This window comes from Lepidochelys kempii, chromosome 20, assembly GCF_965140265.1.
Source record: "Lepidochelys kempii isolate rLepKem1 chromosome 20, rLepKem1.hap2, whole genome shotgun sequence".
NCBI lineage: Eukaryota > Metazoa > Chordata > Testudines > Cheloniidae > Lepidochelys > Lepidochelys kempii.
This window is the reverse complement of record NC_133275.1, coordinates 3,055,937-3,072,646: the sequence shown is the minus strand read 5'-3', so window position 1 is coordinate 3,072,646 and position 16,710 is coordinate 3,055,937. Positions and strand designations below refer to the sequence as shown.

Genomic DNA, 16,710 nt, shown 5'->3' with positions numbered 1-16,710 from the left:
CAGAGAGGGGGTGGGGAGGCGATCGAGATTTCCCCGCCCACCCCCAAGGAGTCAGTGGCAGACCAGAGAGAAGAACCCTTGAGTCCTGAGTCCCAATCCTCCCTGCTCTAACCACTACACCCCACTGTCTGTAGTTCCCTGTGTCTCCTCGCCCTTAAAGGCCTCGTTTCAATGCAGCCCTTGGCCCACCTTGACTGGTCCATCTCGATATCGGAGAGAGCGACCCCGGGGCCCTGGCTTGTGCCTCGTCTCGATCCTCTCGGCAGTGCCCAAGGGCCATTCACGCCCCAGCCAGCCAGCCAGCCAGCGTCACTGTACCAGCCTCCGCGAGACGGGCCGCCGCAAATGAAAGCCATAAACAACAATGGGTGGGGAGCCAGAAAGGCCCCGTCGCTCTCCGGGGCGATCTTCCCCCTGCAATTAGGGGAGGGGTGCATGTGGGGAAATGCTGATATTAATTAACTAGGCCTCCTCTGGCCGCGCTCGTCTTTAATTAACATCCTGCTGCTGCAGATGCTGCCCCGGCCGCGTGCCGAGCGCCTTCGTGGTGCGTGAGGCCCATTGTTCCCCGGGCCACCGGCGTGTTCTCCGGCGGCTAACCCCGAGTCGAGGGCCTGCTGGAGCGTGTGAGAAACGGCACGATCGGCCGGGGGGGGGGAGGGAGGGAATAAACAAACGGGCTGGGAGGTGAAGGGGGGACGCCGGGCGTTTGCCAGCTCCCCACGGTTGCCTTCTTGGTTTCGCCAGTTGTTCTGGGGGTGACTGGCGCTGGGGCAACAGGCCCGTGCTAGCCCATTAGCCATTGCACCCTGTCGGCGCTGTGCAGATTCCCTGTAATCCCCGCCCCCCGGTAGGAGCCGCTCTCCGTTCCGGCTGATCATCCTGCTGGCCCTTCTCTGCCCCCGGGCCCGGTTTGAGTTCCTTTGCCCGTGGCTGCCTGGGGTGGTGAAAAGCAATTGCGGGGGGGCAGGAGGCATTGAAAATGCGGCTTAAAATCCCGCTGCTCCGCTCCCCACGGGCCCTGACCCTCTGGCGACCTCTCGACCAAACGAGAGCAGCCTCTGGCTTTCCCGGCTCCATAGATCTTGACTACGGGGCTGCCAAGCCCAAAAGCCTGGTCTAAAGCCTTGGCCCCGGGGCCGCTACCGAGGTGTCTTGAGCATCAGGGCTGTGGCCTCTGGGACCTTTCCTGTGCTTTAAAGAAAGTCTCAACCCCCCCGGAATCAGCAAATAAGAACGCCCCACGTTTTTGCGCCACGTCTCTGAGCGTAAGAAGGACCCCGGGTGCTTCTGAGCCCCCCTCTGCTTTCGTTTTGCCGCCGCATGCTCCCACCGTCCCCGGAGCCCGGGGAGTCAACTTTGGCTCTTCAGTAGAGAAAGTCGCATCGGTGTTTGGAACATCCCGTTGCTAAAGAGAAACTTACCGTGCGCTTCATCGGCAAGGCAATTATGGTTGCTGGGTTACACGGGCTGGGAGTTTTAATTGTCTCCTCTAGGAAAACAGGAATAAAAGACAAAACCCTCAATTCGGTGGAGGATCTGATTTCGTTCCGTTCTGTTCGGATGGAAGTGGGGGCGCTGCATTCGGCTCCTGGGATCTAGGGGGGGGGGCAGAGAGCAGCCCACAATATTCACTGTCTGGGTTAGCTTTGTCCCGTTCAGCTCTGGGAGATGGGGCCGCGTCCACCTCTGGAAATCAGTGGGTGGATTTGCAGGCAGGGCGGGGTGTGACAGCAAAGGACATGGAGAGGGGAAAGGGAGAAGAGAGCCCTTGCGGGGAGTGTGGAAAACGGGAGGGGAAACCCCATTCTCGCGGTCTGCCTGTGCTGGGGTTGCCGTGAGCAGCTTCCCCCACCGGGCTCTTGGGACCTCCGCTGGTGCGACAGGTCGTAGCCGCCACCAGAAGGCATCGGCAGCTAGATCCTGCAGACATGCTGCCCGGTTAGTTGCGGTGCAGTTCTCTCCCGGCGCTGGCTCACAGCGGGAACGTTTCATCCACGGCCTGCGTTGAGAACAATGAGCTCGGGGCTCAGGGCGGCAGCCTGGCGGGATAGACCCACGCTTGCCAAAACATTGTTCTTGGCATGTGGCCAACGCAGCTGGGGCAGGCGGATGCGGCAGGGGACTCTCTCCCACCCAAAGTTGCTGCTTTCCCGTGTGCTTATCCAGTGCCCGCTTGGGGCTGGGAGGGACTCAAGGGGTTGAGATAGGAGCAGCCCTGGCTTGGCTTGTCCCAGAACAGACCTTCCCCCTTGGCGCTCCCTGAGAAGTGCCTCGACGCCCAGGGGGATGCTCTGGTCATTCTCTCTCTGGCCTCCAGCCCCAACCGACTCCGCTCACAAGCTGCTGGGGGCCCCCGACCCCACCTGGGAGCTGAGGAACCCAGCTGGGGCCAAGAAGCTGCATCCGGAACACAGCTGAGGATCCAGCCTGCGGCCCCCGAGACAGAGCGAGCTCCCGGGGCTGTGGGGCCGTGGACCCGCCGGGCAGAGGCTCAGGGTGCAGAGACTCGGGTGAGCAGCCCACAGGGTGGGGGCAGTTGGCTTCAAGGCACCTTGAAAACGGGGGCGACGTAGCCCCAGGGGCTGCTCTAAGTTGCGGCCTGGGGGTCGCAGGGCACAGCGGGACGGGCCGCCCAGGGCCCTGTCCCCCATCCCTCTTTGCCTCTGCTCCTGGCAAGGCTTGTGGGGTGGGAGCGGGGCGGGGGGATCAGCACAGAGGCGGGGTGGGAGCAGAGACGCCGGCAACTTCCCATCGAGCGGCGCCCAGAGCCAACAGGGGTCTGCAGGGGGGATGGATGGCCCACAGCCCTGGGCTCACGTTGCCCATTCCCGGTGGGGGTCAGATATGGGGACTCCCCCCACCTCAGTGTCTGTTGAACAAACCGAGTCTCCCCAGTCCCGGCAAGAGGGGACAAAAGGAGCGTTGACAGCCGCCCTTTCTCTCTCCTCCCCAGGGGTCGGCCCCATCCGGGAAGGGCCCAGCTGCTGCATCAAACCCCATAGCATCCCGTGGCCACGGGGCGGCCTGCCTGCTCCCCTCACGTCTACACCAGTGGTCGGCCGGGGTGCTGGAACCATTTGTATAGTGGGGGGGCTGAGAGCCATTGAACTAAACTGTAAACCGTGGATATAATGGAAACCACTTCAAAGGGGGGGGGTGTGATGAGGCTGCATGTAATGTCTACATGTGTGATCTGTGCGCAGTGTGGATATGTGTGCAAGGGAGATGCTGGGGGGTGTCATGGGGGGGGCCCGCTGGTGCGTGTGCTGTGTGGTGGTTGTGTTGGGGTGTGACTGGCGTGTGTGTAATGTGCGCACGGATGACATGGTGTGTAACATGGGGGGGGCATGCTGGGGGGGGGCGGACTCGAGACCCCTCCCCCGCTGGGTCCCCCCATTGGTGGCTCTCCATGTCCCTCCCCAGCCTAGCCCCAGCCCCCCTATTAAACCCAGCTGAGCCGGCAGTGCGGGGCTGTTCATGACGGTGACTGGAGGCTGCTAATTCTGGCTGGGAGCACGGCAGCCCCTCTGCTCAGTGTCTGAGAGCAGCCCGGGAACGCAGCTGCCGCTCAGCGCTGCAGGGAGGGACCAGCCCCGGCACTGGCTAGGAGTCTGGGCAGGTAGGTGGCCATCCCTGGGCTGCGGGCGATGGGAGCGGGGTGGCAGGGCATTCCGGTGGCTTTTGGGTGGGATTCGCTGGCTTTTTGTTTTGTTTTTTTCTTTTAAGCCAAATCCTAGCTTGGAAAAAAATGAGACAGAGAAAGTTGGCGAAGCTGCTGAGAATGATCTGATCTGGGGAGCGAAAGCGACAAGGGGGGGAGATTAGAAAAGGGTTCAAAATAGGGGCAAAGGTTAAAAGATCCGCTCAGCTTGGCGGGGTTCTTGGTTCCTTCGGGGGATCTCAGAACCACCGTTCAGTTGCTATGAAAAGAGCAGGGGCTTTGCGGTTGTCATGTGTGAGTGTGTGTTTGTGCATGCGTGTGAGTGAGTGTGTTTGCACGCGGGTGCGTCAGTGGAGCCGTGAGTTCGAGGGGGTTTGTGAGTGCATGTGAATGAGAGCAAGTGTGTTTGCACATGTGTGCGTCAGTGCATCCGAGTTTGTGAGTGCGTGTGAATGTGAGCGAGCGTGTTTGCACGCGTGTGCATCAGTGGATCCGGGTTTGTGAATGTCAACGTGAGCGAGTGTGTTTGCACGTGTGTGCGTCAGTGGATCCGAGTTTGTGAGTGCGTGTGAATGTGAGCGAGTGTGTTTGCATGCGGGTGCATCAGTGGATCCGGGTTTGTGAGTGCGTGTGAACGTGAGCGAGTGTGTTTGCACGCGTGTGCATCAGTGGATCCGGGTTTGTGAATGTGAACGTGAGCGAGTGTGTTTGCACGTGTGTGCGTCAGTGGATCCGGGTTTGTGAGTGCGTGTGAACGTGAGCGAGTGTGTTAGCATGTGTGTGCATCAGTGGATCCGGGTTTGTGAGTGTGTGTGAATGTGAGTGTGTTTGCACACATGTGCATCAGTGGATCTGGGTTTGTGAGTGCAAGTGAACATGAGTGAGTGTGTTTGCACGCGTGTGTGTCAGTGGATCGTGGTTTGTGAGTGCGTGTGAACGTGAGCGAGTGTGTTAGCACGTGTGTGCGTCAGTGGATCCGGGTTTGTGAGTGCGTGTGAACATGAGTGTGTTTGCACACGTGTGCATCAGTGGATCCGGGTTTGTGAGTGCATGTGACCGTGAGCGAGTGTGTTTGCACGCGTGTGCGTCAGTGGATCCGGGTTTGTGAGTGCATGTGAACATGAGTGTGTTTGCACACGTGTGCGTCAGTGGATCCGGGTTTGTGAGTGCATGTGACCGTGAGCGAGTGTGTTTGCACGCGTGTGCGTCAGTGGATCCAGGTTTGTGAGTGCATGTGAACATGAGTGTGTTTGCACACGTGTGCGTCAGTGGATCCGGGTTTGTGAGTGCATGTGACCATGAGCGAGTGTGTTTGCACGCGTGTGCGTCAGTGGATCCGGGTTTGTGAGTGCGTGTGAACGTGAGCTGGCGTGTGCACGATTGGCTGGGTGGGCATTATCGTGCCTGGGCATATGTGTGTGACATCTAAGCACTGTTTAATGATGTGTCTCCCCTCCCCGCAATAAAGGCAAACGGCCCCTTTCCCTCACACTCCTTCCTGGCTGCTTCCCTCTCTGCCAACCTCCAGCAAACTTTGCAAAAAGCAGCGGTGCCCTGGAGAGGCTGGCATGGGGCTAATGGGGGGCTGGTGCCTTCCTGACTCTCTGGCTCTGAGTTTCTTGTGTGAGTGTGTCTCATTAAGGGCTGAGAGATTTCCAAGGGTGAAGGTTTTGCCGCCCTTCCCATGGTGGCTTTGCTGGGTGACATGCAATGTGCACTTCAGTAAACAGACTTGATTAGCTGGCGGGGGTGGGGGGGGCATTAAATTTGGCTCCAGTGAGCTGATTAGCCCAGAGAATCAATATCAGTCCCAGCCAGGTGATGCCAACAGACAGGTGGTGACCGGCACCTCATCAGCAAAACCAAAGCCGAGCTCGTAAAATCCCATCAGCGGGAGAGGCATGTTCCCACTCTGAATGGCTGGCGGTAATTTTCTCCAGCTTCCGCTATTTCGCCTCTGCCTCGCTGCCAGGGAGGAGATTCCGCCAGGTTGAGAAGATAATTTCCCATGGGTTGCACAGGCCGAGAAAAGAGAGATGGGAAAGAAATAAGATTGGGTCACTGAGTTTCTCTGCTAGTCTCCGGCTTTTCCTCCAAATTCCCAGCACATTCTGTTCCTTAGCTTTAACGTCATTTGCTTCCTTTTTCCCCCCCTTCCAAAGTTGGGACTTTATTTTTCAGGCTCGTCAGGCAAAAACTGCTTAAAATCCAACCCAAATCTGTCCGAAATTCCAGGGAGGAGAAACGCCAGCCCTTGCCCTGGCTGGTGGGGCTGGCGGACAGATTGCACCGGGCGATCTGCAGTCGTACTCAAGTCAGAGTCCAGGAGCCAAGTGGTGAACTGGCAACAGGCTTGGAGAGAGGGCTGGGGAAGGGGGTTATTTGACGATTTCCCTACCCGGGTGGGGAGCTGCCTTAGGCATTAGGGCACTGGGTCTACTGTGAGCCTCCCCGCACTAGTGAGAAGCACGCCTTGCACCGATCTTACTAATATCTACATGTTTGGTTTTAGCCCCTGGGTTTGCTCCCCCAAACTTCTCCTTCGCGCCCCCCCCCAGTTGATTTGCCTTCTAGGGCTTGATTATGTAACACTCACTCCCATTTGCAAGCGTTTACACCACCAAGCGTGAGTAGAGGCTCTTCGCTCTTACGTTCCACGCTCGTGGATCTCCAAGCACTGTGCCAAGGCAGGTGAGTAGTGTGACCCCAATTGTACAGAGGGGGAAACCGAGGCACAGAGCGGGGGCCGTGACTTGTCCCGAGGCCAGCTGGCAGGCCAGTGGGGACTAGAACGCAGTCCCGCGTCCTTGCTGCTAATGCTAAGAATGAATCCGGCCTTGTTTTGGTCTGGAAATGCCTGTATCTTTTATTGGACCGCACCCACCTTGTCTCTCTCGTTCCTTAGATTGGCCATCACCCCCAGTCCCAGCCCTCGGGAGAGGAAAATGAAAAGCCCCCTGGTGCTGACGGTGCTGCTGTCCTTAGCGGCGGCCAAGCTGTGTCACGGCTACTGCGAAGGGACGGAGAAGCAACAGACGGCCAGCGGGATCCAGGCGAAGGTAGAAAGGGAGGGAGCGGGGCTGGCTGGGGTGCGAAGAGATCGGAGTCTACGTGGCTGGCCCCGGGGGCAAAGGAACGCAAGACATGTTCTTGACTCACCTCCCACCCTGGCGCTGCGGGCCTATGGCCAAAAGGGGGATACAATTTGGTTTTGTGCCTGGGTTTTTGGCTTTCCCGGACAACTCTGCATGGCGTTTTTCCATTAGAAATTCAAGCTGTCTCCCTGCCAGGAAACTCTGTGGTGACTAGATGGGGAGCATTAGTTAATCATGGGGCAAATCCAAACCATTTACATTCATGTCTGGGGAAAAAACATCCAGGCCAAAATTTTCCCAAGTGACCTGATCTCAGTTGGAGCCGGTACGTGCGCCAAACCCAAGTTATTGGGCTCAACCCAGGGGTAAATTGAGTGAAACTCTCAGGTCCGTGCTATACGGGAGGGTGGCCCAGCCAGTCCCTTGTGACCCTAAACGCCACCACAGTAACGACCCGCTGACTTCTGCCGGCCAGGGCATGTTTCTGATGAGCTGCCTGGCAGCTCTTTGGGAAGAGCCCTTCCCCCTTAATGGGTCCCCCCCACCATTTAACCCAACGAGGTGCTGGTAGCAGGCGACCCTGACTCGGCTCTGGCCGCGAGGGAGAACAGCAATTAGGGAGCGAGCGCCCGGCTGCTCTGCGGGTGACCTGGCTGGAGACAAAACCGCTGCTCTCGGGAGAGTGGCTGGGAGGTAAGTCCTGAGCTCCCTGGCCGTGCCCCCGTGGCCGGCGCTGCCCATCCCAGCCGCGATCCCACGCTCCTCTCCCGGCACAGCTCATCCTTGGTGGCCGAAGAGTCTTGTGTAACCCCTGCTAAGGGAAGGGATCTCACCTGCCTGGGCTGGAACAAACGCGAGCAAGCGCCCCCGCCCTAGGACGGCTTGGGGGGCAGCCAAGCCCCTGGGCTTTGTTCACTCACTGGGGATCCAGAGGCCAGCCCCTGCCCCAGTCTCGGGGTCCCTAGGCACATACTTAGGGCACAGACCTGGGCACCCCCCTTCTGAGTCCTGGAACCTGCTGTCCAGCTGCCCAGCCCCTCGGGGTGCATCCCCAACCCCTCAGACTCACCAGGACTCGAATACACCCCCACGCCCAGAGCTGTGCCCCGCTGGTGCCACACCCCTAGGTTACAGGGGGGCTCTCTGGCGGGGGGCACGCAGGAGATGTGAAGCAGCCTGCCCGCACGTGTGCACACACAGAGCAGGGCTCAGACCCTCCAGCGGGGGCAGCAGGATGGACAGATGGACACAGGGACACACACACACACACAAGCATGTGCCCGTTGACCCGTCCCTTGGGGGAGCGGCCGTGCTCCGGCAGACAGGGGGCTTCTCCCCACCCCACCACCTGCGTTCAGGCCCTGCTTTGTGCCCCCCGCCCATTTCCATCTCTGGTCTAGACTCACTGAGTCTGTGCTGGGCGAGTCTGCCTCAGTTTCCCTCAGTTCATGGCAGCCTGCTCCGTGCAGAGATCCCAGTTCCTCTTTTCACCACCACTCACGACAGCCCTGCAGCCTCCAGGCCCTTGTTAATGATGATTCTTAGCTGGACGTGGGAGTTGGCCTGGCCTAGTAGCTAGGGAGTTCTGCTCATGTGGGAGATCTCCTCATGGACAGAGCTAGGCATTATTATTTGTTAACCTGTCTGCATTCCGGTAGCACCTGGGAGCCCTGGTCATGGAGTGGGACCCCCGGCGCTAGGCGCTGTACAAACATGGGACAAGAAGACAGTCCTGGCCCCAGCGTGGTTCCACTCTAAGACGAGGGCCAGCAGGTGGCTACGGACCGACGGGAAAGCCCGAGGGACCAGTGAGACAAAAGTGCCTTGCCTGGCGTTGCTTGCACACTGGGCTCTCACATACCCAGAGGTGCCCAGCTCTGCCCTGCTGCAGCTCTGTGCCAGCTGGCTCCCTGGGCGTGGGCTCCTCGTATGTCCCCCAAGCAGGGCAGAGGCTTTTCAGTGGCTTTTGGGGAGGGCCCCTTCCCCGGCTCGGGAATCGAGCAAGACGGGGACCTGGATGGACAGACGGACGGATGTGCTGGGTTGGCGCCTTCCCTGGCTGGAAGGGAGGCTGGGAGAAGGGCCACCCCCGTCCTGGAACGCCCCCTGCGCCAAGGCTCTGGCTGTGGGCCATTGGGGTTAGGCCGGCTCTGTGCCCCCTTTATGCCAGCTGCCAGAGTGATTGATGCTTCTGCCCCTCTGCCCTGGCAGCCTCTTAAACACCTGCCTTCCATTGGCTTCCAAGGGGACTTAGGCACCTAACTCCCTTAGGCTGCATCCCCACACACCAGGAGCACCTAAGGGTTGAGCAGGGTGAGGTAGATCATGAGCTTTGTCTCTGTCCACGGCGATGGGGAGCCGATGGCACAGAGGGCGACCGGCTGGCCCAATCTTAGGCATTGTCTCTTATATTCGCAACTATAACTCCCCCTCCTCGTGGGAAAAAAACATGTCCTGACTTTTCGCATTTGTGATCTGGTCACCCTCGGTGCGTGCAAATCCGTGGTGTGCAAAGGCGGGGGATTTGCTCCAGGCGGGGGCTCTGCGGAATGCAAATTGCTTTCCAACAGCCCCCCCTCAGCCCCCCCCACAACTGGAGCTTTGGGAAGCCCTTTGCTAAGATCCCCGGCCTCGGGCGGCTGCTTTCAGCAAATGGCCCCGAACTGCAGGGCCGCGCCAGGCCATTGGCAAGCGATTCTCTCTGGGTCGGTCGCTTCAGGACCATTTTCCTCATTTTGTCTGGGGTGGGCTTTTGTTTGTTTCTTTCTTTCTCTCCGTAAATTGCTCCTCTCTCCGAGCAGTGGCTGGAACGAGACACAGACAAGGGCTGGCTCTTCTGATGGGCTCGGCAATAGGGAATGTCTCTGAGCGGTAGATTGCTGCCAGAAAAGCAGCTGAGATGATGAACCAGCTGGGGGGGGGCGGACTCATGCTGGGGGTGGGTTAGCACTTGGCCTCCTAAGGGTTAAAGGCTCCCCCAAGCATGCCCCCCCTCCCCCCAATTTGCAGGGGAGTGAGGATTTTGCTGGCAAATCACCTGTTCCTCACAGGTACTTGACTCTCCTGTCAGCTTGGGGGGGATAAGCCGGGGCCCCCGCTGAGCCCGCACCGAGCCCCGGGGGTCCCCCCTGCACGTCCACCCCCACCCCAGCTCCGAGAGCAGATTTCTCAGGGGAGCTGCTGGTTGATTTCCCCCCCAGGAGGAAATCCCGCGTCAGGGAGGTTTCTGTAGGGCTGGCAGGGCCTGCTTTGTGGCCAGCCCCAGGAGTGCAGGGGTTAATGCTGGAGACACCCCCACCCTCGGGAGTCCGGCTGGTTAGGACATCAGTGAGATGAGTTAAATGCGAGCTCAGCCTAGAGACTCGGCTGCAGATGGACAGGAACAGTGGCCAGGGCTCAAGAAAATTTCAGGGCTGGGCTTGCCGGGGGCTGCGGGTTGGGATTGAGGGGCACCGGCAGGGCTGGAGGGGAGAGTCTGGGGCTGGGCTAGCCGGGGGCTGTGGGTTGGGATTGAGGGGCACTGGCAGGGCTGGAGGGGAGAGTCTAGGGCTGGGCCCATCCCCCACTCGGCCCGTCCCCCCCACCCCCACCCCACAGCGCTGGGAACAGCTGTCAGGTTTCACGCTGGCTTGTCACTGCGATCAGGCGTCTCCTGCCAGGCCGAGGTTGGGGGCTGAGTGGCGTTTGATGCAAATGTGACGAAATCCCCATGGGGAAGATCCTGCTCCCGGAGCACTGGGCCGGCTGGGCCGGGGTGCCCACCCGCTCCTGCACATAATGGGGAGCCGGGGGGGCGGTTGGGAGCCGCCGCTGACGCCCCACAGTCGGCAACGCCCTGACGCTGCCAAAATCTTGGAGGTATCCGGCCCCGGGAGCTCGGCTGCAGCATGGCAGGGCCAGCGCGGGGCGGGCAAAACTCCGGGTGGGGCTCAGGGCCACAGGTGCCAGGGCTGGCAGGAGCCAGGGAGGGGAGGGAATCGGGGCCCGTGGTGCCGTCCCTTGTCCCTAGAGTTGGCTCTCCGCGCCCGCCTGGCCCCTCGGCCCCGCTGCGTTTGGGGCTCACGCCTGCCTCTCTCCCTGTCTTCCCCGCAGCCGAGCTCAGACCTCTACAAGCTGCCCACGGCCCTGCTCAGGAGACTCTACAATGGCCACCGGGTCTCCTACGAGGAACTGCTGCAGCTGGCGGGCAAGGACGATGCCCGTGAGTACCCGGCCCCACCCCCTGCCCTGAGAAAACTAACCGGGGGACGGAGGAGACTGGAAGGGGCCGGAGCGGGGAGCTGCTATCAGGCGGGGGATGGGGAGAAAGCAGTGAAAGCGGGAGGGGGGCGAGGTTGATTGCTGCCCCCCAGCACCACTGACCCCCCCCCACTTCTCTCTTCCAGGTACCAAGATGCCCATCCCCCCTCAGAAACGTAAGTCCTGTTTTCCCTCCTTCCCTGGCACCGGGTTCTCTGCCCTATCCATCTGGGGGACGCCCCGGCCTCTCCCCACCCCCGCTCCACTCTGCGCTCCTGATCGACACAGCAATGAAGGCAGACGACGCTGTCACGAGCTGGAGTGTAGACAGGACCCGCCCTTGAAAGCCAGCCAAAGCCTCAGGCAGCCCCGGCTTCCCAGGGCCACAGTTAGGTCCCGTTTGCACTTGGCCCCGGGTTGGGCCCTGGAGCCTTGGGTCGGCCAGGGCAGTCCCTGCCCCAGAGCCCCACCCCCACACGTAGGAGTTTTGCTCCCGTGTGCCACCCTGTTTGGTTCCAACTGGCACCTCTGTTGCTGTGTGCCCAGCCAGAGGTCCTCTGCAAACGTCGAGCTCCGGCTGTGCCAGTTGCTCGGGCCGGGCACACGGCAAGTCTGGGAGCTGGGCCTGAGGTGTCTCGAGGGGTGGGGGTGCAGGGGATCTGGACCCAGAAGGTGCTTTGGCAAAGGTGACCAGGATGAAAAGCCTCGGGTGGCGTCTCCTCCCTGCCCTGGCCTGCCGGGCTGACTCAGCCTGGGGCACCCACTCTGCTGACCCCCTTGTCTTTCTGCAGGGGACATGCACGACTTCTTTGTCGGCCTCATGGGCAAAAGGACCCCAGAGCCCGGTAGGTGGGGCCCGTGTCAGGCCATCTTGGGCGTGGGGGGTGGTTGTGCGGCGAGGCGCCACCCGGCTGCCCCAGTCCCAGCGCATCCAGCTCTGGCCGCTGTCTCCCCACTCCGGTGACACCCGGGGGGCGGAACAGGTTGACCGTTCCAGGAGCGGGGATTCCTGCAGGGGCTGAGAAGTGGGTGGGGGCCGTCCCGGCTGGGCGAATGGGCCTGGGAAGGAACTGACTGCTTCTCTGCCCCGCTGTTTAACCCTAGACGACCCCACAGACAGGAACAAGGAGACTTCCACTGGCTTCGGCGACCTCAAATATCCCCCAAATGCAGAATGAGGTGAGGGCAGTGGGGACCCGGTTCTGTTAGCTCCTCTTCCCGTGCGACACACGCGGGCTCACGCCCATACGCCCGCAGCTTGTGCTTGTGTCACTAGCCCAGGCGTGGTGCTCTGCCGTCCTTTTTCCTGGGGCCCGGCAAGGTTGAGAAAAGCAGCCCCCCGTCTCCCCGCAGCTCGGGCCTCTGGCAGGGGAAGCTGGGAGCGTGTTACCCGACCCGCGGGGGCCGCTTGCCAATGGCGCTCAGATGAGAGGCTGGGCTACAGGCCAGCTGAATTGCCAGGTCCTTGCCACCCTGGGACTGCGAATCCTTCACCTCTTTCGAGTCCGGACACAGAGCTGCTGTGCCAGGCTGAGATGCAGGTGGCCAATGCCACCTGCTTCTGGGACAATGAGGGTGAGATCCTGGCATCACGGATTAGCCATCCTGGCTTCAGTGAGCTTTGCCAGTTTCACCCCAGAAGGTTTGGATGGCGAGTGGCGAAGGTCACCCCTCCAGCTGACCAATGAGTCCCATTGCTTTGATCCGGAAGGGGAGTATTCAGCGTGTCATGGTGCCCCAAACCTCACTGGTGTGTGGGGGTGCGCGTGTGTGGTGACCAACCTGCCTTTCTCTGTAGCGAGATGGGGGCGGGGGGTCCTGGCAGGTTTGGCATCACAAAGGGAAGGCTAAGGGATGACTTGATCACGGCCCAGGAATACCTCTATGGGAAACTAAAATCTGACGACCAAGGGCTCTTGGATCTAACAAACGAAGGCAAAGTGAGATCCAAGGGTGGGAAGTTGAAGCTAGACAGATTCTGACTGGAAACAAGGTGCACAATTTTAACGAGGCGGGTCGCTAACCACTGGAATTAAGGCAGGGCAGTTCTCTGGCCTGTGCTAGACAGGAGCAGCTGCAACTCCTTAAAAGTGTGGCGGGGGGGGGGGCCCACTGGTGCCCAAAATGCGGCCCCACCCCCTTTCCACCTGATGCCCCACCCCCTTTCCCCGAGGCCCCGCCCCCACGCTGCCCCAGCTCCCCGAGCCCCGCTTCTGCACCACTTCTTCCTCCCCCAAAACTCCATCCCCTGCTCACTCCTTTCTGCTCCCTCCCCCCATCGTTCGCCCTTATGGCTGGTAAAAAGTGATGGGGCCATGGCCCCCGGGCCCCCTGGAGTCAGACTAGGTGATCACAACGGTCCCTTCTGGCCCTGGAATTGAGAACATTTTTCTGTTGAGTCCTGGGCTCACGTTATGGGGACGGCTGCGAACTTGGGCTGGAGAAGGAGCCATTGCTTGGGGTTACAGCGGTCCCCTGTGTGGTGTGAATCCACGGGGCCTGCTCTGGGCTCCTGCACTTTCCCCACGTGGGCTTTTGTCTCTGGTCCTTTTACTGTTGTTCCCCAGTGGCCGATGGAAGTCCTACCTTTCCTGCACGTACCAACCCACCCTCCTGTTAGTCCTGTCCTGGGAGGGAACGTTAAAGTGGCCCCTGATTTCCGGCACTTCCGTTTTTGGGTGTCCAACTTGAAGCTTGGTATTTGCCTTCATACTACAGAGGGGCTGACCACCCCACCCCCCCCCCCCCCATGGTCTCAACTCAGCCCTTTGGGACATCAGGTCCTGCTAATGCCTTCTGCTAAGGTGCTGTATTAGCCAGCCGTTGGGAAACGGGGTCCGTCTCCACTCAAGACGCCCCGTCCCTGCACACCAGGCTGGGAGCTGCCTACTCCAGGCTAGTTTCACTACCGCGGGAGCGGTTACCGCCGAGAAATGCGAGGTTTGCCAAACCACAGCCGCCTGAGCAAACCGTCCCAAAGGGTCTCGCTTCGCCTCACGCATTAGCCTTTAAATACCCATACGGGGCGGGGGGGGGTCAATTACAGATCGAAAATCCCATTGATGGTCCTGCGCTCGCTATCGCCCACTCGTGTGCTGAGCAGAGCCCTGACCCTGTGCGTGTTAGCACACAGCAGCCTGAGTAACGGGACATAAATAGCTGTAATCTCCCTAACTGGGTGATTACATGGCACTTATTCTGCAATTACAAATTCATTAGCTGGTGATTTGCATCCCGGCGACGGCTGGGTAATGAGACCAAGAGCTGGCGGGTTTCTCTTCGTGCCGAGCCTAAGCCTTAACGATAATTGCGGTGCAATTTTAGGAAATGGAGGAAAAGAGCAAATTTGTGAAAGGCGCTTTCCGTGCATGCAGATGAGTCTGGTACCACGGCTACACCCACTGTCTCCGGTCGCCAGGCCTTCCACTCCCACCCTGGGCTGTGTCTTGGGGGCAGGGGGTTATTTGCACGTGTGCAATTTGTGTGTGATTGCACGTTATTGAAAGGTGGTTCATATATACCAAGCTCAGGGAAAGGAGTGGGAGAGCTGGCTTCCAGGGGCAGGGAACGAGGCTAAAGCATCTAATCGACCTAACCAGGCTTTTCCAGCTCTCCCAAGACTGAGCCACCCCAGGGTGGAAGGAGCCAACGTGCCGCGGGTTTCCTCCTTCTTTCCTGCAGGTGCCCACGCTGGGGACAAGCAAAGCGCCCGCAGCGCCTCGAGAAATGGAGATGAAGCCGCTCGCCAAAGCCCGCCGTGCTCTCAACCGAACGGGAACCCTTCGCCGTGTTGTGGAGAACTCTTCCCCCCTGCCCCATCTCGTCCCCACTGCCCCAATCCAGCCTGCGCCTCGTCCTAACGCTAGTGCTCACTGTTTGGAAATAGAGTAATGCCCCCGCCCCATGGTGCTTTCCCCGCCGTGTGCACCGGCCGCAGACACCCCGGGCAGCCAGCAGAACCCCCTTTGTGGCGTAGGTTAAAACCACCCTTGACTAGTCAATAACACCACGATTTTTACCTATGAGCTGCCCTGTCTCTCAGCTTCTTTGCCTGATGCTTCCTAGGATTGTGTTGTTTGCTGGGCTCCAGTCATGTGTCCAGGGCCTCACTGTGCTGGGCGCTGTGCATTATATATTAGGTACTTTACACTCTTGCCTGGTAATTCGCCAGGGCCCCACCGTGCTGGGCGCGGGATGGACACAGAATGAAAAGCCAATCCCTCCCCATGCCGCCGAACACTCCTTTGCAGAGGGAAATATTCTCCATGTGGGAGAAGGGGTATTAAGGCTTGTGCTTCAGGGCTAATGCCGATTTCTAACTATAAAAGACCAGGTTTGTACTATGCAAGGCATCAGTGCAGTTCAGGGGTCCTACGCCTTCCTCTCTAGCCTCTGACACTGGTCACTGCCAGAGACAGGATACTGGGTGAGATGCTGATCCAGCCCAGCAATTCCTATGCTCCTCGGCACAGAGAGGGCAGGTGATTTGCCCAAGGTCCAGAGCTGGGAAGAGAATCCGGATGTCCTCACACCCAATCCTCTGCTTGAACCTCAAGCCTGGCCTTTCTCCCTTCTCGCATGCCATTAGTAACGAGGCATCTTCCCTAGCTTCTTGCAATGTTGCCCATCCATTTGGTATCCCAGCCTCAGAGGTAACAACCCAAAAATCCTGCCTGGTTGCTGTAGAGAGCCGGGTGGAACTTTTGCAATTAAACATTTTTTTCTTGTCAAAATCTGCTGTTGAAACTGTTCAGCAGAGAAGAAAAGGAATACTTGTGGCACCTTAGAGACTAACCAATTTATTTGAGCATGAGCTTTCGTGAGCTACATCTCTAAGGTGGTGAGGGGCAGGGCGGACTCGCTGGCTACTTGCAGCGAGGGGCCAGCTTGAACATGTGACCTTGTCTATCCCTAAAAAGGGGCCTTTGGGGCCCATTCCATTTTCTGAAAGCGTTTTGGGTTTGAAGCCAAAGTGGAACAAACCAGCTTCTGAAACCTCGAGAAAGCTGGGGTGAAAGGGGATTGTCCATCTCCACCCAGTTCTAGTCCCACCCTTCCTCAGGCCAGATAGAAGGTATTTTCTTTCAGGAAGGATTGCCCATTAACTCTGGCCTCTGAGCGGGAGCATCCTTGTAAGACCTACAAGGTCTCGACGAGCAGAGTGTAGGTCCTAATGTGCTGGCTGAGACACTGAGTGAGGATTCGGTGACTTTTCTCGGAACCCTGTGCCTGCAATTCTCCTGCCCTTCCAGAAATGACTCTTGAATCAGCAGGCAGCTGGAGCGTGCTCGTTTGCCTTGCATTGTACAGCGACAAGGTGGGGAAAGCAATTATCTTGTATGGGACCAACCTCGAACTGCACAGAGTTCTTCTTCAGGGCGGGGAGAGGTCCTCGGAGTGTCATGGCCAAGTGCAAGGTGGGACAGATTGTTAAGCATAAGCAGCTAACACATATTGTGAGAAGTCATTCAAAGGGGCGGCGGGTTACAGACTGTTGTAAAGAGCCATCAATCCGTCTCTACTGAGTCCAGGCTTTTTGGTGCCTAGCAAAGTTATGAATTGTAGCTCCCAGTCCAGCGCCCTAGGCCGGGGTCTTGATCTCAACCCTGTCTGATGTTTATACCATCCCCTTAGTCAACTAGTATTCACACTTCCTGGCTGTGTAAGCACTATCCGTTTCAGGAAAGCCTTTAAGATGCATCTCCTGGAAGT

At 59.1% G+C, this 16,710-nt stretch overlaps 1 protein-coding gene across 7 annotated transcripts in view; it reads left to right on the top strand.

Annotated features, from left to right (window-relative positions):
- The window catches only part of TAC3 (tachykinin precursor 3), a 35,239-nt gene extending 20,216 nt beyond the window's left edge, over positions 1-15,023 (top strand). For 3 of the 7 annotated variants that reach the window (XM_073318467.1, XM_073318469.1, XM_073318471.1), the window contains exons 2-7: positions 6,570-6,723; positions 10,852-10,960; positions 11,145-11,174; positions 11,790-11,843; positions 12,103-12,177; positions 14,680-15,023. In XM_073318467.1, the coding sequence (XP_073174568.1) occupies positions 6,610-6,723; positions 10,852-10,960; positions 11,145-11,174; positions 11,790-11,843; positions 12,103-12,176 (381 nt within the window). In that variant the 5' untranslated portion in view covers positions 6,570-6,609 and the 3' untranslated portion in view covers position 12,177; positions 14,680-15,023. Of the gene's footprint in view, positions 1-3,490; positions 3,623-6,276; positions 6,356-6,569; positions 6,724-10,398; positions 10,961-11,144; positions 11,175-11,789; positions 11,844-12,102; positions 12,178-14,679 lie in introns of those variants that run through there. The other 4 variants (XM_073318466.1, XM_073318468.1, XM_073318464.1 and 1 more) reach the window with 4 other exon arrangements.
- Positions 15,024-16,710: the final 1,687 nt, after the last annotated feature.